At 43.8% G+C, this 21,610-nt stretch overlaps 1 protein-coding gene across 1 annotated transcript in view; it reads right to left on the bottom strand.

Moving 5' to 3' along the window:
* The window catches only part of ptchd4 (patched domain containing 4), a gene marked incomplete at both ends in the record, with an annotated part of 73,590 nt that extends 52,457 nt beyond the window's left edge, over positions 1-21,133 (bottom strand). The window contains 3 exons of the mRNA XM_080744202.1: positions 4,396-4,717; positions 5,118-5,360; positions 20,585-21,133. Coding sequence (XP_080600328.1) covers positions 4,396-4,717; positions 5,118-5,360; positions 20,585-21,133 — 1,114 coding nt within the window. The remainder of the gene's footprint in view (positions 1-4,395; positions 4,718-5,117; positions 5,361-20,584) is intronic.
* Between the last annotated feature and the right edge of the window lie 477 nt (positions 21,134-21,610).

The raw sequence follows: 21,610 nt of genomic DNA, 5'->3' as shown, positions 1-21,610 counted from the left end.
ATCAGGTCTCGGACGGACAGCTAAGCATGTTTGCTACTACCGGTACATGGCTTATTTCTAACCTATGTTTTCAGATACATATTGTAGTGTCCTCATTAAGTTTACAATGTGTACCGTCTGGACGTTCATCTTGAATGAGATTCAAAACGGATCTGTAATTAAAGTCAAAACAGGACTATGAATGTGATGATAAACATCAATAACAGTGAATATTGGCCTGAGCTGAACACATCCAATCAACCATGACCTTACGTGGACAGATGTTTCAACCACCTATTTATTGATTGACTTAGACAGATGTTTCATCCACCCACTGTATTGACTGGCACAAGTGTATTTTTATGCCGCCTGACCTTTCTCGACTAACAATAACTTTTTCCAATACAGTAGAACAGGGTTCCCCAATAGGCAGCCTGCGGGCCATTTGCGGCCCACGGGGGGCTACTGTCAGGCCCACACCAACCCCAGTAATAATGGTGGTATAAGAGCAGCAACAACACTAGTATATCGTCGTTGTCAGGTGGAAACCTCGTATCTCCAAATGTGTACGTTCTTTCGCAAAGTAAAGCCCTGCTTCATCATTCAAGGCCGTCTCACAAAAGTAGTGAAAACAGCAGATCTACAAGCACACGTAGATCGGCTGTTTTCACTAGTTTAAATCATTTTTAAAATGATAAATGCAACATGAACGGTTTTGGACATACAAGATTTTCACCCGTCAACGACGATATCTGAACTTTCGCTGGAGTAGCGGGAACGCCACCGTCGTCCCCTGCAATGTTGTGGCCCTCGGCTTGGTACCCTAGACATAATTCGGCCCTTGGGGAAAACTAATTGGGGAACCCTGCTGTAGAATGACTGTTCTAATCTCAATAAATCACTGTTAGAAAAAAGTAAGAAACTTTTGATGTGGGAGCCTGTGTCGAGGTGAAAATACATTTCTTTTTCTATTCCTTCAGCAGGGCCGATGCAATTTAATATAAATTAGTTGCAGTTCAACTGTCGGAACATGAAAATGATGCGCTGCTGAACATGGCATTTACTGCTAATTTCCAACTTTTGTCCCTAGTTAAGCTTTTAAGTATTTGATGAATGTGGACAAGCAATTTGTGGCACCGTGTTTGTTTTTTTGGTAAGCTGAATCCAATCCCTGCTGAGGGTAATATCTTCCATCTCCACTGAGCTGTGAAATTATGAATCATCGTAATAGTTACTTTAGCTCTTCTATGGACAAATAAGAATAATTAAAAAGCTAAATTATTACAGTACTACTTTACTTTCCTATCAAACTCACAACCCAGCTACACATTCTAGTTATTAATTATAGAACCAAATTATACAATTTTGATATAAGTGATTATAGGAAATTAGGAATACATTTTAATAATAAAAAAAATATACATGGAACATCCTGTACATTCTGAACACCAATCATCGAAATGGGGAACTGCCATCCCATCCAGTGCTCTCAGAGTATGCTTATTTAAAAGAAGCCGTGCTATTTTTGAGTTAATTTCATTAAGCGTCCCTCAAAGCTTGGCCAATGTGACCCTGGGCTTATAACAAACTTTGAGTTCTTTGTGCCAAGATTTTAGACCAGTTGTAGTCCAGATCAGATCACGCTTTGCGTCCCAGACAAAGCCAGATGTCAGGTGTGTGGGGTGCAAAAAACGATTTTAATCTTGTACAGCACTAAGCATTAACATTGCTCGATCCATAGCTGTGATTACCATACAGAGCGAAATAAAATGCCAAACGTTAGTTTACATTAATAACTGTAACTTTTCACGCACATTTACTTTTTTCTACAGGGTCGTAGACAAAGTAGTCCCACACATATATTTTCCATAAATCTTGTTTATCTACATACGGCACAGTTACATCAAATGTCTTAACATTACAATTCATCACTATGACGTCTCCGACACAGACACACACACCGATCCTCTCACATTTGGAAAACATTAACGCTTATAACGTTTTTGAACAAGCGATTTTTCAACTCATACTTTTTGAGTCACGGTGAGCATGAGTCGATTTTTCACATCCTTATTCTAAACCAATGTAAACCAAGTTTTCTGAACAACTTTGTTTACTGTACACTGTATATAGCTCAAATCTAAAATCACACAGATGCTTTCCTGGTAATGGGAAAGCATGATGCGTTAAAGGCCTAATGTTTTGTAAATCGTTGTTGTCGGGTGGAAACCTTGTAGTTTTGTATTTATCATTAAAAAAATGATTTAAAATAGTGAAAATAGACGATCTACAAGCACACAACGTTGCTTGCGCAGTATGCGCACAAAGGCGTTGTGTGCTTGTAGATCTGCTATTTTCACTAGTTTTATGCGACAGTCTTGTATGATGAGGCAGGGCTTTACTTTACGGAGAGAAAAAAACGTACACATTTTAAACTTGGAGATACGATCTTTCAGCATCTATAAATTAACTCATCTAGTGCCGTTTGCGTGATGTCACGCAATAAGTACTAGAGTACTTACAGTGCCGAATGCGTGATGTCGCGCAAAAAGTAATAAATTACTGTAACGTTGAGTACATTACCGAGTAGAATGGCCGGATGTCCGGAGACGAAAATCCGCGCTGATTTGTCATCATCACGGCTCCACGAGCACACAATAGTCATCCCATAACATTGAGGTGGACGGCCGATCTCATCTTTAATGTCCATTATCTCAAAACAACACTTTAGAAGCGAAGATGGAGGCAGATGCTCGCTTATATAACACATGTATAAACGCTCCATTGCAATCCAGCATGGCACCACGTAAACAATGATCGGTTCCGGCGCACGACCCGATGACGTCAGACCGGAAGTGATCACGCTGTGGCACTTCTGGCTTTCAAAATAAGAGAGTGCAAGCGGATGGAGCCTGCGTGAGGCACTCTGGACATCATTGCGACCGAAAATCGCGGGCACAAAATGAGTTAAGACTTTATTCGTAATACTTGAACAACTAGTTATATTCTAACAATATATATTCTAACAATATAACTATTGGACACCTAAGTACTAGTCAATTCCAAAATGCCAAACTGAAAGGCACAGTACATCGAAACAGCACTTTAAGTTTATTACCTTTTTATCCCTGTGCTACAAAGCTTGACTGCAGATAAAGGTTTTCTGGTGTTTTTGTCCTATGCATTTTGTTCTTGACTTGATAAATTATTCCATTTACGAGCATTTTCTCTGTTTTGGGCTTCCACTTTGGGGTTCTGATAACCTTCAGTTCTCCAAATCACGGCTGGCATGTCATCTATTATCAAATCCACCCGGTCCCACCGGCAATAACATCACCTGCATCTCAATAAAATGCAGGGAAGCCTTGATAAATTCAAAATTGAATGCATGCACAAAGCAGAAATAACAGAAAAATAAAAAAGCTCAAGATTGGCAGCGTAAGGCAGTGTGCGCACACACACACACACACACACACACACACACACACACACACGTACACCCTCATCTCACAGAGGAACAAACGCATACTAAACTCGAGCGCACACACAAACAAAAGACGCAGATATACAGACCCCACAATGTGCGCTCATGCGCGCACACACACACGCACGGACTCACACAAACACACTGCTGTTGGCATTCCCTCTGTCCCCTGCTACATGGAAAAAACCCACTGCAATTCTACTAATCCTTCCCCCCAATCAGCCTTCTCCGAGTGGCCGCTCCTGATAAGACCCTTAACCAACCAGAAACCGCTACACAACACACACACGCACACGCACACGCGCACACACACACACACACACACACACACGTGCGTGCGCACACACGTCCATAACGTACAGTACCACACACAAAGGCATAGAAAAACCCACATAGACACACACTCCCTCCCTATTGATCTGTCACCTGTGTGCACACCACTCAATCGCTTTGTCACACACACAAACAAATACTATACGTACGCATGAACACACACAAACACACACACACACACGTATACAGACACACACACACAGAGAACCCCTTCCCACCTGCGACCTTTCGTTTGCCAACAGTTCTGAGCTGAACCGGAGGTAGGGAACGCTCCGCTGTGTTCACTTTGACCGCGCAGAGGTACCGAAAGTCGGGGGGGGGGGGGGGGGGAAATCTGTCCCTATCTGTCCCTACATAACACAGCGTCGGCTCAAGCGACCTTCGCAACGCTCAACACGGCGACTCGCTCACTTCAGCTCACTCGGTGGTGTCTCACGTGGCTCAAGTCCGCTTGAGACGGTGCGCCTCCGTCGTCTCCACCGAAAACAAACGCTCTCTTACATCTCACACCCCCCCACCGTTGTGCTCAGACCAGTTGGGGAAAACCCACACACGCTTCCCTCCTATACCACACACTGACCCATCATCATCCCACTCACCCATGGCGAAGAAGGGGACGCCCAGCAGCGTGGAGTTGAACTTCCCGTCGGAGATGACGAAGATGCCGCAGGCGGTCACGTTGGCGATGCAGATGGTGAGCACGCCCAGCAGTCCCAGGAAGGGCTTCCCCCTCAGGCAGTCCCGCATGGAGCTGGACACGGTGGCCGCCAGGAGCACCAGCACCAGGCTGACCAGCACCTCGCCCTTGGCCAGCACGCCCGTCTGGTGGAAGTCCCGCCACAGGCTGAAGGAGGTGAGCGACTGGACGTGGAGCTGGTCCACGCTGGTCGACGCGGCGGCGGCGGCCGCGCCGCCGGGCCCCTGCGGGTAGGGCTGTCACAGTTATTACGTGATCGTCTGATCGCGATTATTTGACGCGATCGCGATTGTTTCTCGTAATCGTCATAATCGCTTCCATGTTGAAAATGTTTCACATATTTAAAAATAATAGTGGAGAAATAGCAGATCTACAAGCTCACAACGTGTCTATTTCCACTATCCACTATGTTCTTTTTTATGTATAAAGTTGTCAAATAAGCCAGTAATTTCTTTGTATATTTAGGTTATGTGTCATATCTACCATGTGCAACTTCAAAGCCTAAAGGCCAAACGGAAATGTAATTGTCAACGACAAAAACACAATTGAATCGTTAATCTAATAATCTGTTATTTGAGTGACAACTCATCGTCATGTAAAATGTCATAATGGTGACAGCCCTACCTGCGGGGTGCCCCCTCCCGCGGTGTCCCCCCTGCCCGAGGCGGCGGGCCGGGACAGCCGGCTGGCCAGCGCGCAGAACTCGTTCTCCCAGCGCTCTGCGATGACGTCCTGCACCACGGGCCCATGGTTGCGGAGGTAGTAGGTGATCTGGACGGCTCGCGCAAACTTCACCTGCTGGTCGCGGCTGTTGGGCGAGAAGGACACGCCTCCCAGCTGGTGGCCGATGAAAGACACGCGGCCGTCCTGTGGTGCGGAGGGGAGAGAGAGAGGAGGCGGGGTTATAGCGGGTTGTCTGGGAATGCTGACGGAGTCCTTTATACGCTCTGTTGGATGGAACAGGGCAGGCACGTGCACACACATAGACATCACAGGGGGCTTGAGCCCCTGCCCTTTTATCCGTCTGTAAAAAAAGTGTCCGCTCCAGACCATGAATGCAGTTTTTACTATGGTGAGAGAAATGCAAATGCCCTCTTTCCATGCCATATACCTGAAGTCAAAATTCAAGAGAATTGCCTTGTCCAAACTGTCCTGAACTTGAATGCAGCATCTTATGTTGAAATAATTGCTCCCTCTGTGTAGAAATCAAGCATCGAAAATAGCTGACCTCCAAGCTCCCACTTGGAGGTCTGCTATTTTCGATATGTTCACCAAAAGGCCCTTTTAGAAAGTTCAGCCCCTGGGGCGCCCGCTGGCCTAATGTTCCAGGCGCATACCACTTGGGAATTGCCACATAAAAGAAATAAAAAATAATAAATCAGCCCCTGCCTCTCTAACTTTCTCTGCACGTCCCTGGAACAGGGAAAGTTAGCACCTCATCATTCTGGTTCACAGCTAGCAAATGATGTATAGGTCATAAAAACACTGAACTTACCCTTTAAGCAGCAGTGGTTAAACGGGTGAAACTACCATTTAAACTTAACAGTGACACAACCTTTGAGATAAAGGAGATAGATAATTCCCTGCATGGCCGCAAAGAGGATAATTTGTATATTGGCTCTTTTTGAGAGCTTACGGTATATCCACATGTTTCCCAACAAGCTTACTGGGGAAAAGTGGGTGTGTTAATACAGTAGGGGTGTACGATACATTTTAATAGCGATTCCATACATATACAGTACATATCACGATACATGGTTGACGATACGATACATGGACGATATTGGTTCATTCATGGCGATACGATATGATTCGATTTAATTATTTAAAATCAACATAGTAACTATTTAGCAAAGAAATTTAATCTGCGTGAAAGGTGTGGATAGTGCAGGTTTTTAAGGGAAACATGTATTATTATGGATATAAATAAGTAAACACAGTGATTATCTGCCAAATATATGGACATTATATACATAGTATATTGACAAATCTGCACCTTGACATGAACCCAGAGATTACACACATTTATCGATAGACCAGTGTAACTATATGGAAAGTAAAAGTAATTAAACCCCTCCTTTTAACATTTTCTTCTTAAAAATGCTAAATACAATGCACAAGTAGGTAGTATCGATACAATCGATTCTTTGCACTGCCGATACGATACAAAATAAAACGATACGATTCGATTTTAGCTGTTTTCATTTCGATATACTTCAATTTTTTAAGTTAAAAACGATATTTCGATAGTTACTATATCGTTACACCCCTAGTATACAGTACTGTATGTGCAACACAGCAAACCATACTGCTGCAATATTTTCATATTTTGAAGTTGAGTAATACATTTTCATTTTGCACAAAGTACGTACACTGTATGTCTCTGACAAAAGCCAAGGCAACGCTGTGCTGGGAATTTGACTGCTCACACACTATTCATGTTTGCTTGTTTGTGTAGTATAATCGCACGCTAATTGCTTGGGGGAACTGAAAATGCTTGGGCTCATGTTTTGCTTGTGTAATTACACAAATTTCAAATTGATCTGCTACGTCGACCACTTCACATGAATTCCTGTGATTACATCTTATTAAGATACAGCGCTGCATTGTAAATTGAAAATATTGGTGCTTTAGTCAGTGGCCACATACAGGCTCAGCACATACTGTAGGTTAATGTGTGTTTGCAGACACTGATAAGGCCACTGATGCCTCACGCTGGTTTTCAGCGGTGCCTCAGCTCTCCAATGCTTGACCGAGTGTGTTCATGTTTGCAGCATGGCCTGCAATACCACTGGGTGACCCACTTTCAAGTGGCACTGTTGAACAGCCTAAAGGGCCATTCGCACTGAGCACTATAACTATAACAAGAACTGCACTCTATCGAGGTGCCAACTTCCGCCTTGTGCACAAGTAGGCCATCTATGTGTGTGTAGACATCAGCTACTGTACCTACCTACCTACCTACTGTACCAACCTACACAGCCGAACACAGTACTTGCGTGCTCTGCTGGCACAAGTAACAAGTGACCACCAAAGGCACCGCTCACTTCACACTGGGTGGGATTTATTTTGCTTCACCCGCAGCTTAAAAAACATTCTGTAGCCACTGTGTGTTTGTGTTTGCGTGTCTATTACTGTGGTTATGGTGGTGCTGTGCATGAGTTTGCTTCATACAGTACATGCTGTGCGGACAGTGGGAGTGGGTGTGTGTTGTGTGTGCTGTGGGCAGATCAATTCTCTGTAAAGTTGAGTGATATGTGAAGAGGGGAGAAATGACACCGATTGAGCTGTCTCCAGAAAAGATAGATCTGCTGGCAGGAGGGGCAAGTATTCTTAGAGCAGGCAGTACGGAGGGACACTAGCGGACCCATGAACATCTCCCTTGGCCAGGGATTGAGTCTTGTTCCCCCGCGCCTCCTCTATGCTTACTCCCGCTAAGCTTCCCCGTGGCCAAAATCAATGAAGGAAAAATACAAAGGCAAGTGGACTGCCCTCTCTCCATTTAATAAAGGCCGTCTGATGTGCTCTTATCCAGATGCACTTTCAGTGAAGGCACAGATACTGTAGGTTTCCAAAGTAAACTACAACCGGCAACATAAGGTATCAGAATAAAGGCCCATTCCCACTGGGCCAGATAACAGATAAAAAAATCTCTTTCTCCAGATATCTTTCCATTCAAAGTGGATGGTAGATACAGATAAAAAAAATATATATCTGCCACAGATATTTCTTTTATATGTGGCAGATATGTTTTTTATCTGTATCTACCATCTATGAATGGAAAAATATCTGGAGAAAGATTTTTTTTTATCTGTTATCTGGCCCAGTGGGAATGGGCCTTAAAACCTGTGATATGTATTATATACATTTTTGTTGTGGATACTTTTTGGAGAACTACTTATTTTCAATCGATTTGTCACTAAAACCCAAATTCTGTGTTGTTAACCCGATCAAAATATTTAAGAACACAATATTCCATTTTTTTTTTTTTTTTTTTTGGGCTTTTATGCCTTTATTGGATAGTACAGTAGACTGACAGGAAACAGGGGGAGAGATGGGGAGAGATCGGGAATCGAACCGGCGACGCCGCCAGGCATCAATGCCTATATGGTATGCGCTTAGACCAGTAGGCCACTGGACGCCCCACAATATTCCAGTTTTAAACTCAATCAACGTGAACAACTCTCTCGCCAACACTTACTGTATTATACAGACCTACTGTATAACGATTTCAGCATGTGAAATCTCAACCCTTCCACAGTCAATGAATGTGAAACTGACCGAGGTTGTATTCTGTGAAGTTATCAACCAGTCCCTCTGCCTGGTCCATGCATGCTCTCATTCATCTGGTATTTGTCTGCATTTAAACTGTCATAGACCCGTTTGTGGGTATCGACTGTCTCGGGAGCGCTTCGCTGTTTCTATGTGTCATCTTTTCGACACCCAAACCTAACCCTTACCCTAACCCTAACCTCCGTGGGGTGAGTCGCTAACCCTCCTGACGCTCTTTTGTCGAAATGGTCGTTCGAAAGAGCGAGATTTCCCCCACTGTCTCTGGTAGCTCACCAACAACCCACTCTACTTCATGGTTTTATGATTATTAAAGTGAATGGAGGGTGTCACATAAAACGTACAATGACCTTGGGCTGACATTCCCATGCCACATACAACAAGCGAAACTAGCCGAGAACTTAATCAATTCAATCTAGGAAATCCATCTTTACGAACCTCTCGTGAATGTAATGAGAGCCGTAGCGCTGTAAAACGTGATAGTGCCAGCATCATGTAATTAATCTAATACAGATAGCGTGGCCTAATCTCTTAATATAAATTCATGCTGACCATCACAGGCCCGTTGCTTTGGGGACAGTCCTACTCTACATTCACAGCTCAAGCAGATTGAGCAGCCCTTTGCCAAAAGCCAATTCATTTTCTATGACCTAGCTTGTGAACATGGTTCAAAAGCCACTGTCGCTGTTGTTTATAACAAATGTCCATTAGGAGAGATCCTTATGTTGCACTGCTTTCCCCACTCGTGCCGTTCTGCACAGCAGTGGTGTGAAGTACATTTACTTAATGTAATGCACTTTTGTGAAATTTTGAGGTATTTGCACTTCACTTGCGTATTTCCAATTTCCACCACAAGTAGGCCACCACATCTCGGATGCAAATTGTACTTTTACTCCACTAGTTACCAGTTACAAATTATAATTTTATTAAACATACATAAACCACTTTAGCCTCATTTCATACTGTGGCTATTTGAAGATAGCCGATCTAAAAGCTCACAATGCGTCGTATTGTGACGCGTTGTGAGCTTGTAGATCTGCTATTTTCAAACATTTAGATTTTTTACTTTTGGTACTGTAAGTACTTATTAATTCTGAGTTCAGCGATACGTTTACTTATATTTCCACCAATGCTGTACAGCACATCAAGCTCACCTCTGCCTCACGGTGGGAGAAAAATGTCACGCCATAATTTTCTATTATTCGATCACAGTATGCCCTGTCTATTACATAACCGTCTGTTGTACAGTACGTCTATGCTCCTCTCTGCAAGACTTTGCATAAAGCCATTGCCAACCTCTCCTCCCGAGATATACAACCTTGCCTCTCTTCCACCCCACAAAACCCAACTAATTAAGCTGCGGTTTTTGGTGCATCGGTTCGTGGCCAAGGGTCAATTTCAACCTATTGCGTTACATTCATTCATTACATTACAGAAGGTACAGTATTACGTGTATGTCCAAAAGAAATCGATAAAAATAAACAGATTGTGTTCCATCCATTGTGGTTGTTATTTAGTCACAAACTTGTGTTAATACTTTTCATTGGTTAAATATTTATAAAACCCACAAACAGGTTTATTTTTTTAAATCAAAAAGTTTATCCCACGATTTTGTAACCTATCTTTCACCCAGTGCCAATTGCCTAAACTGCAATCCTGGGCGCTACTGAAGAGTGGGCTACATCTGGACTACATCTTGGCACAAAGTGCTCAAAGTTTGTTGTACGCCCCCAAAAATGTCCGGGCTCTTAAGCGTGGCCTACATCTTGGCCTACATCTTGGCACAAAGTGCTCAAAGTATGCTGTACGCCCAGGGTCACATTGGCCAAGCTTTGCGGGACGTAAATAGCACCGCTCACTTCACACGTCTCCAGAGATAATGTAAACCTGCCTGTCTTCACCATTGACCACAAGGCACTAACTATAACTCCATCCTTCAAGTACCTGGGCAGTATCCTCTCTGAAGACTTAGTCTGGGATCACTTAACTTTTCGGGCTTGTAACCGGTCTGGAGCGGAAACCACAAAACGTCATGTTGTAGTACTCAAAGGACTACAATTTGCCGGAAAGATCAAACCAGATTCATAGTGTGGTACGATGCGTCCAAAAAACAGCTCCCGTAGGATTTTTGTGCTAAAATTGTTTTTTTTGCAGATTCTGGTTCTTTAGAGTCCAAACTATGAGAAAATGATGGGTGTCAACTTTTCCGGACCCCCACCCCCTGTCTGGGGGTCATCTAGTTTGGGACCTCCCAGAACAGTATGCCAGCCAGTTAATGTCCAATTTTCTTAATATTAGGGTTGTTTTGTAGGTTTTAAAACATTCTGAGTTCATTTATTGCACTTTTGAAGCAGCCAGAATAAGCTTTCTGACTTTTGGTTGGGGTCTTTCCTCACCTGGGACCCCCCAGATGGACCCCTGAGCCTATCTCAGTACTCGCTCTGCTCCTGCTCCAGAACAATGTCATATTAGATCATAATTAAGTTTTTTTCTGAAAACAAAAATAAGTAGTAACAAATACCAGGGGCCTTCAACAGGGGGTTCGGGACCCCTGGGGGTCCTCAGAGTTACTACCAAGTGTGATACGAAGTGTACTTCTAAGGATTTCTTTGCTAAAATGTATTTTTTACTGCTTTGGCTTTTATAGGGACCAAACTGTCAGAAAATTATGGGTGTCAGATTTTCCTGACCCCTGCCCCCTTTCTGGGGGGTCATCTATTTTAGGACCTCGCAGAACAGTATGCCAGCCAGTTAATTTTCATAATATTAGAGTTGTTTTGAAGGTTTTAAAACATTCTAAGTTCATATACTGCACTTTTGAAGCAGCCAGAATAACCTTTATGACTTTTGGTGGGGGTCTTTCCTCACCTGGGACCCCCGAAATGACCCCTGAGCCTATCTCAGTACAGTCCTTGCTCTGCTCCTGCTTCAGAACAGTGTCAAATTAGATCATAATTGAAGCATAAAAGCTTTTGTACCTGTACCTGGGCTCTGTACCTGACAACAAAAATGAGTAGCTAATACCAGGGGTCTTCCACAGGGTCCGGGACCCCAAGGTGTACAGGGGGCCAGCCAAACGGCCGTTTCAGTTTTGGCCCTATTCTTGCAACCAGTTCTGCAATTTGCGATCTATTTTTGAATAATATTAGAAACTGTTAGTTTTATGTATCCTGGGTGTATGTAGTGTACTTGATGGTTTATTAGTATTCTCAGTATTATTTAGTAGTAAGATGCCTCATGGCGCCAATTCTTTGGTCAGTGATGTATATGTGACCTGTTACCCATATATGGAGACCCCTGGTACCCATATATGGAGATCCATGTACTGTATATGGAGATATGCTGTGAGAGCCCAAACATGCATACTCAGTTATTTGTTATGTGAAAGTCCTATGATGTCTATGACAACTGACATCATACCCTTTTATGCCCATACATGGAGATCCCTGTCTGTAGAACCAGCCACACAGCTATGGGCTGTCTTGGCCATATGGATTCTGTTAGTGTGGTATGTGGCCTCCATATGGGCATTCCCATATGAAGTCCTGTTAGATATGGGCTTAATATTGAAGACATCAGGGAACTCCATATATGGAGTACATGTCCCCACACACACACACACACACACACACACACACACACACACACACACACACACACACACACACACACACACACACACACACACACACACACACACACACACACACCTTGAATCAGAATGTATGACCTCAGCATCAATGGCTGGATTGGGGTATGTCCCTGTGACAAACTATTATCATGTCCACTGTCCAGGGGTACTTGTACATCAAGCTGCCTCACAGAAACAGCCCTATGTCCTGCCCTATGAGTCTCCGGGCTGGGCAAAGCTTACTTATTTCCATCAACATTGGAGTCATTGGAACACTTTGGTCCAACAACCCTGCATCTGTGATAATGCAGGGTAATGGGATGGGACTTCAGTCAAAGAACTTGGAGCTGCACTGCTACCACATATCCTCCATGCCACAATGTCACAATGCAGTATAAATGATACCTGACAAATTGCCCTGAGCTTCCACCAGTAGAAGAAAATGGATGGAATTCAGAGAGTGGAGGGTATTTTCCAATCAGATGTCTTGGCTGACTGGAAGGTTGGGGTGACCAGAGATTTGGCTGGCCCCCTGTAGTAACTCTGAGGACACCTTGGGGTCCCAGACCCCTGTGGAAGACCCCTGGTATTAGCTGCTCATTTGTGTTGTCAGAGCCCAGCAACAAAAAAAGCGTTTATGCTTCAATTTTGATCTAATTTGACACTGTTCTGGCAAGGACTGTAATGAGTACTGAGATAGGCTCAGGGGTCATTCCAGGGGTCCCATGCAGGTGAGGAAAGAACCCCACCAAAAGTCAGAAAGGTTATTCTGGCTGCTTCAAAAGTGCAATATATGGACTTTTAAAACCTTCAAAACAGCTCTAATATTATGAAAACTGGACATTAACTGGCTGGCATACTGTTCTGCGAGGTCCTAAAATAGATGACCCCCCCAGAAAAGGGGCAGTGGTCAGGAAAATCTGACACCCATGATTTGTTGACAGTTTGGTCCCTATAAAAGCCAAAGCAGTAAAAAAATTAAGTTCAGCTAAAAAAAATCATTAGAAGTACACTGTGTAGTAACTCTGAGGACCCCCTAGGGGTCCCGAAGCCCCTGTGGAAGACCCCTGGTATTTGCTACTACTCATTTTTGTTTTCAAAGCCCAGCTACAAAAACATGTATTCAATTATGATCTAATATGACATTTTTCTGGAGCAGGAGCAGAGCGATTACTGAGATAGGCACAGGGGACCGTCTGGGGGGTCCCAGGTGAGGAAAAACCCCAACCAAAAGGCAGAAAGCTTATTCTGGCTGCTTCAAAGGTGTAATAAATGAACTCAGAAAGTTTTAAAACCTACAAAACAACCCTAATATTAAGAAAATTGGACATTAACTGGCTGGCGTACTGTTCTGGGAGGTCCCAAACTAGATGACCCCCAGAAAGGGGGTGGGGGTCCGGAAAAGTTGACACCCATTATTTTCTCATTGTTTGGACTCTATAGAACCAGGATCTGCAAAAAAAACAATTTTAGCACAAAAATCCTACGGAATTACACATCGTACCACACTATCAGTTTTAACCCAAACTATTCCCCTGCGCTCAAGGACACGCTTTTAGGGCCTACCTAATAAACTCCTTGATGCAGAGTAGTTTTGCTTTTGAAAAATGTGTTTGGTATATGCATCTTTTAGTCCAACTTTTGGCGACTGGCAAGACTACACTAGGCTACTCGAGCATTTTAATAAGGATTGGGGAAACAAACGGAGGGAACCAAATCAAAGCGACGCCGCTTCTTCTGGTGGTTTCCGCGCTTTAGGCGAAAACCAAACGGCCTGTTGTGAACGAACACCAGGCTTTCTCTCAGAAAGCCTGGTAGGCGAGGTTACTGAAGACTGCAGCATTGACAGTGAAATCCAAAACCGGATCAAGCAGGCCTCAGCTGCCTTTGGGAGACTACGGCTCTGGGTCTTCCAGAACAACAACCTACATACCAAAGTTGCTGTCTACCAGGCTGTGTGCATCACCACCCTCCTACTCAGCTGTGAACATGGACCACATACAGCCGTCATATCAAGGCGCTGGAGCTAGGGCTGTCACAATTATTACATAATCGTCTAATCGCGATTATTTGACATAATCGCGATTATTTTTCAAAATTGTCATAATCGTTTCCATGTTGAAAAATGTTCATTTATTTAAAAAAAGAAAAAGTCAAAAACAGTGAAAATAGCTGATCTACAATCTCACAACGCGTTGCGATCGGCTATTTCCACTATCAATGTACTTTTTTAAGTATAAAGTTAAGTCAAATATGTCAGTAATTTCTTTGTATATTTAGGTTATGTGTCATACCTACCATGTGCAACTTCAAAGCCTAAAAGCCAAACAGAAATGTAATTGTCAACGACAAAAACACAATTAAATCGTTAATCGCAATTATTTGAGTGACAATTAATCGTCATGTAAAATGTCATAATCGTGACAGCCCTAGCTGGAGCGCTTCCATATTGGGATGCCTGCAGCGCATCCTTGGCCTCACCTGGCGTGATCATGTGCTTAAGACACACTGAAATACTTGCCAAGACCAACTGCAGGAGTATTGAGGCCATGATCACCCAGCACCAACTGCGCTGGCTCGGACATGTGATCCAGATGCCCCAAGCCCGACTGCCCTGCAGAGTAGCTGTATGGCCATGGTCGGCACCTGGCAGGAAGGCCAAAGAAGCGGTACAAGGACCAGCTGAAGACCTCATCGAGGAAGTGTAAGATCAGCTGCTGGTGACCGTGACTCATGGCGGCAGAGCTGTCACGAAGCAACTCGGAGGCTGGAGGAGGACAGGACTGCCAGAAAACAGCAACAAAGACTCTGGCTACCACTACCACCACTACAACCTACACATGCCCTACCTGCAATAGAACATGTGGCTCCAGGATTGGACTCTTTGGCCAACCGTTAAGGACATAAGTGCGTGTGTGTGTGTGTGTGTGTGTGTGTGTGTGTGTGTGTGTGTGTGTGTGTGTGTGTGTGTGTGTGTGTGTGTGTGTGTGTGTGTGTGTGTGTGTGTGTGTGTGTGTGTGTGTGTGTGTGTGTGTGTGTGTGTGTGTGTGTGTGTGTGTGTGTGTGTGTGTGTGTGACAAAATCTGTAGGAGTAGTAACTAACAGTGTGTTTTGAAGAAAATGCTAAATGGTGCAAATTCTGTGGAAAAGTTTTAGTTTTAGCAAGGACAGGAGTGCGGATTTTAGAGACTTGTGAGTATCCACACACCTCCACACTTGGAACCATGCAGCTCCACTTAAGACTTCTGGAGTATACTTCCCTAGCTCAAGGGCTCTGCAACTCTAACTGTTGAGGGAGTCAGAGGATGTTTTCCATTGGCTCTCCGAGGTCAGATTGTCTTAGTTGAAAAGGTTTTCTTAGTCAGCAGGCGATTCTAGCCAGAGAGTTCCTCTCTGTCCTCGAGGTAGTCATGGCACCATAAGGATGCAGTCTGGTTGCTATGGTACTAGAGAGATACAGCACAAAGCTAGTTCATTTCCAAGTGAGAAATTCTATTTTACAATTTGTGCTGAGGAGAAGCTGATGTCAGGTGTGTGTGTGTAATAGGCTGAATGCCTATATCATACAGTACTTTGGACTAGGGCTGTCACGATTATGACATTTTACAAGACGATTAATTGTCACTCAAATAATTGCGATTAACGATTTAATTGTGTATTTGTCGTTGACATTTACATTTCTGTTTGGCTTTCAGGCTTTGAAGTTGCACATGGCAATTATGACACATAGCTTAAATATACAAAGACATTACTGACATATTTTATACTTAAAAAATTACATTGATAGTGGAAATAGCCAATCTATAAGCTCTCAACGCGTTGCATCGCGTCGCATTGTGAGCTTGTAGATCTGCTATTTCCACTACTTTTGTGTTTGTAACTAACTTAACATTTCTCAACATGGAAACGATTATGACGATTATGCAAAATAATTGTGATTACCTCAAATAATTGCGATAGACGATTATGTCATAATTGTGACAGCCCTACTTTGCACACATGTATCCTACATATAAACAAGGAGATGTCTGTCTGTACTGTATGTCTGGGATATGTCTGGTTCCCCTCAGTGGCTGGAGCAATTGATCTGAATTTAGAGTGCACGTGAACGTGCACTCTACCCGTGAGCCACTGCCGGCCAATGTTCAAAGCAAAAACATAGGATTGGCATCAGTTTGATCCAAAAACTCAGGATTACCGTGATCCCACCAGAGCGCTGGATTTGCAGTGTTACCAAAGTAGTAAATTGGGGAACTTTTTTTTACACTTTACACAAGTACGAGGTTGTTGTTGTTCTCGCTAGTGATAAAGATGTTACATAAAAGAGTTTGGCTTGACTCATTCCGCTAGGTCTGCTTCCCAGACGTAAACAAAACCTGATATGTTGTGATTTGTTCCGTGTACCATCTTGCTTTTGTTTATAAAAGGAAGCGCAAGGTCACAGAACTATAGATATAGCTATCTGGCTGTTTACTCAATAACTGTGGTGTTACTGTGGCTATTGCTTCAACACTGATAATATGATTTTGCAATACTTTATATCCATTTCTATATCAAATGTATATGTATATAGGCTACTTTATCTTGCATGTACTTGTACAATACATTTGGTACAGTAAGTAGGAATGGTCAGATTAGATAATGTCTCTGGGATAATCATAACATAATCATAACATCTTTTCTTATGTTTTCTTAGATTATCCCACAGAAGGCTACACAGTATGCTGTGTTCATTTACCCTAGAGGTGTGTTCACACCAAAGGCAAGGATATCTTTGTGCAACGTGATTCCATACAAAGTCAATGCAAAGATGTGAATATTAGGGATGGGACGATAAGCGATATTATCGTTTATCGTGATAAAAAACACTCACGATAATCGTATCGTGGAGATTTAATTTATCGTGATATTGTCCTCCGTCATGCACTGGGATCAATTCATCTTTTATTTGCCGAGCTGTATATCTGGTACCACTTAAACCCTCTATAATTGGTCAAAGGTAATATACATACTTGATACAGTATTTTTTCACTCAATATCAAATAGCCAATCTACAAGCTCACAATGCGTCGTATTGCGACGCGTTATGAGCTTGTAGATCTGCACATTTTTTGTCAAATGTTCTGCCCCAGGATAATGGATTCTGATTATCGCGATAATATCGTACATTGCGATTTATTTTGTCACAATAATCGTGATATGACATTTTCATATTGTCCCATCCCTATACACAAGATTGCATCAGGTGGCATGAGTGTACACATGTAAACAACAGTATTTGTACACTAAATGCAATGTGAAGCTGACTGGCAGTTTTGCACTTGTCCAATTCATATACTGATTATGATCTATATGCGTACAGTCATCGTTATAAGCCTGGGGTCTTCAACCACGGACCCCTTAGCTGAGAGAGAGATGAAGCAGGGACCCCCACTACATACTGTATACAATTGTGTTGCAGATTAAACTTTTTCATAGATTTTATAGATGGCTTCATGGACTTGTTTGACAGCACTGTCATCAGTGTTTTATGTAATTGTTGGGGTAGTAAACTAAGACATTTAGTTCTGTACTTGGTCTGCTCTTTTTTCCCTCTATACAAAACCTCTTCTTAAATAGGAAAGAATAGTGATACTACTGTAGGGTTCAAGTGATTAATGTTAACAAAAAAAGTCCCCATAGTAACTCTAAGGACCCCCCAGGGGTCCCGGATCCCCTGTTGAAGACCTATGTTATAAGCAGTAACACTATTCTACACAACACTATTCTATTCTGGGGATGAACATGGCGAAAATATACAAGCTCACAACTCATCGCAATGTGATGCATTGAGGGCATGTAGATTGTCTATTTTTATTTAAAATATTTGTTTCGTTGGGGAATGTAAACAGACCCGCACCGCATGACGTAACTTCCGTTAAACGCAGCACCTCCGCTAGAAATCTTGGAACCAACCGGAAGGCATATTGTGGCCAGGGTGCATTGAATGTGGCCTAGCTAATTTCTGTTACTGTACACGTGCGCGTGTGTGTGCTATTACTGGAGGAGATTGAGCACATGTGACACATGCCCCACAATTTAAATTACTCAGTGTTGTGTAGCCTCAGCCAGGTTGTCGAGTGAGCGTGTATGTACTTGTGTGTTGCAGTTATGCAGTACAATTCTGCCAGTGATTTGCCGTTTCATATTGTACTTTTCCACCTCCCTTAACACAATGCAAGCGTCATAATTTATTATCAACAAATCACAACCTCTCGGCCAGTTTAACAAGATCTACAAGCTCACAACGCCTCACAGCATGAGGCGTTGTGAGCTTGTAGATCTGCTATTTTTGGCTAAAGTTCGCAGAATATGGACGCTAAGGTTCAAGTGGTTAATATAAAACAGGAAAGTTTCTATCACTTAAAGATTTGGAGGACCCCCTGTAGTAACTCTGAGGACCCCTTAGGGGTCCCGGACCCCCTGTTGAAGACCCCTGCTATAGAGAACTTACTTGCTACTACAGAGTGTCAGCATGTTCTCAAACACCTGGAGAGAGACTGTGAAATTGCAAAGCTACATCTGCAGAGTAGATGCAATCGGATGCGTGCGAAGGCCCAGAGCCTACGGGCTCAATGTATGTAGCCTATGTGACATGTTGACATGTTTCATTGCAAACATTTGCTGCTATTAGGTTGCATTTAACAAGGTTGTGTGTGCAGCAGCCATTGGTTGATTGATTGATATGGCTGCTTGCAGTCACATCACGCTGAGGCTATGATTGGCTAGTATGGCTACAGAGAGAGAGGGAGGGAGGGAGATAAGATTCTGGCAGGATGCAGCAGGTCTCTCTGCCAGTCTTATTAGCTGGCTATGTCATTCTATATGTGCAGCTAAGGGAGGGAGAGAGGGTGGGGGACACTGCAAGAAAAACAAAAACAAGAGATTTTAATGCAATGGTGAAAATAAACTTAAGAAACTATCAGGGGAGGGGGGAAGCTGGCCTGGAGCAGTGGTTCCCAAACTTTTCAGGTCGAGACCCAAAAGAGAAATTAGACGTTTGCCTGGGACCCATAATAGTGAAACCAGCAAATCTACAAGCTCACAACGTGGCGCTTCGGGCTGCGTTGTGAGCTTGTAGATCAGCTGTTTTCACTAGGCTACTTCTTAAATATGTGTTCTAATTTAGGGAATCTAATTTCTTAGATTTTGATTTGATTTCTTCATGAAATTACTGATTTCTTTTTTTTTTTAAATGTGTTGCTTTTTTGGGAATGTTTATTTTTTTGTGTATATTTTAGATAATAAAAATAAATAAATGTAGGAAACCAAAAACAAAGGGACCCATAAAAATGTGTTCACACAAATGGGTCCCAACCCAGTGTTTGGGAACCAGTGAGCTGCTAGAGGATGTCCCCCTCACTCCCTGCCTCTCTCTCACTCTCCAACCCCCCCCCCCCCCCCCCCCCCCTCACACACACACACACACACACACACACACACACACACACACAGCGCTGGCAGCAGAGGGTTAACTGCTAGTCAAGTCATCTGAACCAACCAACTAGCGAGCCCCAAAACTGCTAAGCAGGCTGTCTGTGAAATCGAGAGAGGGTTTCCCCCTTGCTTGCCGTCTGATATAGGCTATGTAGCAATCTGCAGACTGAGCGAATACAAGCACACTGCTGGATTCATTCAGAAATTATGGCAGCCTCCTCCAAGGCGTTCGGTTGGTCAGCCTGCCTGGGCTCTGTAGCCTAGGCAAGACATGCTGCACTGACTGTCACATGTTAATCAAGGCAATTCGGTTTAGGGATGCCACCAATCCAATCGGATATCATATGGGCCTGATATTAGACAAAAAACGTAGATCGGATGGCAGCAAAAAATTATTTTTTTATTTATTATTTTATGGTAGCCTAGTTATTATTTAATATTTATATATCATATTTCATACATATATCAAATATGTGCTATATTGGATCGTTATCTGTATCAGATCGGAATCGGATCCATATTATTGATTCTGCCATATCGGTAATCAAATCTAGATCGCAGCATCTCTATATAACTAGGTTTCGCTCAGATTCGCCGGGACTATATGAACGCTACAGGTCTACACTGAAATCTGAGAGTGTGCTCACTAGTGGGCTAGAAAAAGGTCAGTAAAAAAACAAACTTCCATTCTCACCTTTAACGTGGTGTTTGGATAGCTCACGGGCACCTTATGAAAAGTGCTGTTGGAGAGCACGGCCGACCTTATGTCCTCGAAGATGGTGACGATGTCGTCCAGCAGGCATCGCTTGTCCCGGTAGCTCAGCACGCAGAGGTGCGCGAACGTGTAGTTGAAGCCCTTGTAGTTGACGTGCAGGTCCAGCACCTGCCTGTGGACCCGCAGGACCTGCTCGGCCAGCTCCAGGACGTTCCCGCCGGACCGGGCCAGCAATATGAGCCGGCCGTACCTGCCCGGCGTGTGCAGGTCCGAGTAGAGCTTGTGCTTGGACTGGTCGACGGGGAACAGGCTGTTGGCGAGGCTGCGCTCGATCTTGGCGAGGCTGTGGGTCGGCGCGACCAGGCTCTCGAGGTCCGTCTCCGGCCTGAAGCGGCTCAGCACGGTGGAGCCGAAGATGATGGTGAGCACCGCGGGCACGGTGAGGAAGAACACGGGGTGCCTGCTAACGAACAAGCCGAGCCAGTAGAACGAAGCCTTGAGCCCTCTGTGGATCACTTGCCGCAGCATCCTCCACTAGATCCAGCTTGCAGATGTATGCCCCGTCTCCTCCAATGAAGCACATGTGACATCAGACTCCCGTGTCTCGGTTTAGTCAATCCGTACGAAAAAAATTACACCAGGCTTTCAACCACCATATACACCACCATACATACACACGCGCGCACACGCACGCGCGCGCGCGCACACACACACACACACACACACAGTCACACACACACACACACACAGTCACACACACACACACACACACACACACACACGCACACACGCTCACCACCACCACAACACCTGGAAAAAACAGCACTGCAGCAATTCGCTGCGAGACGGACAGGCATGAGACGATAACACGGAGACAGACATTCTAGCTATCGATGAACGCATCAAGTCGATCGATCGACGCGATCCGTTTTTCTGTCAGATCTCAAGCCATCGTTCCTTCCTTGGAACAGAATAACCGCGGCGGCGTCCGTCCGTCCGTGGAGT

This window comes from Nannobrachium achirus (genome assembly GCF_963921795.1).
Source record: "Nannobrachium achirus genome assembly, chromosome: 16".
Taxonomy (NCBI): domain Eukaryota; kingdom Metazoa; phylum Chordata; class Actinopteri; order Myctophiformes; family Myctophidae; genus Nannobrachium; species Nannobrachium achirus.
Note: the sequence above shows the minus strand (reverse complement) of the source record. Positions and strands in the feature narration are given on the sequence as shown.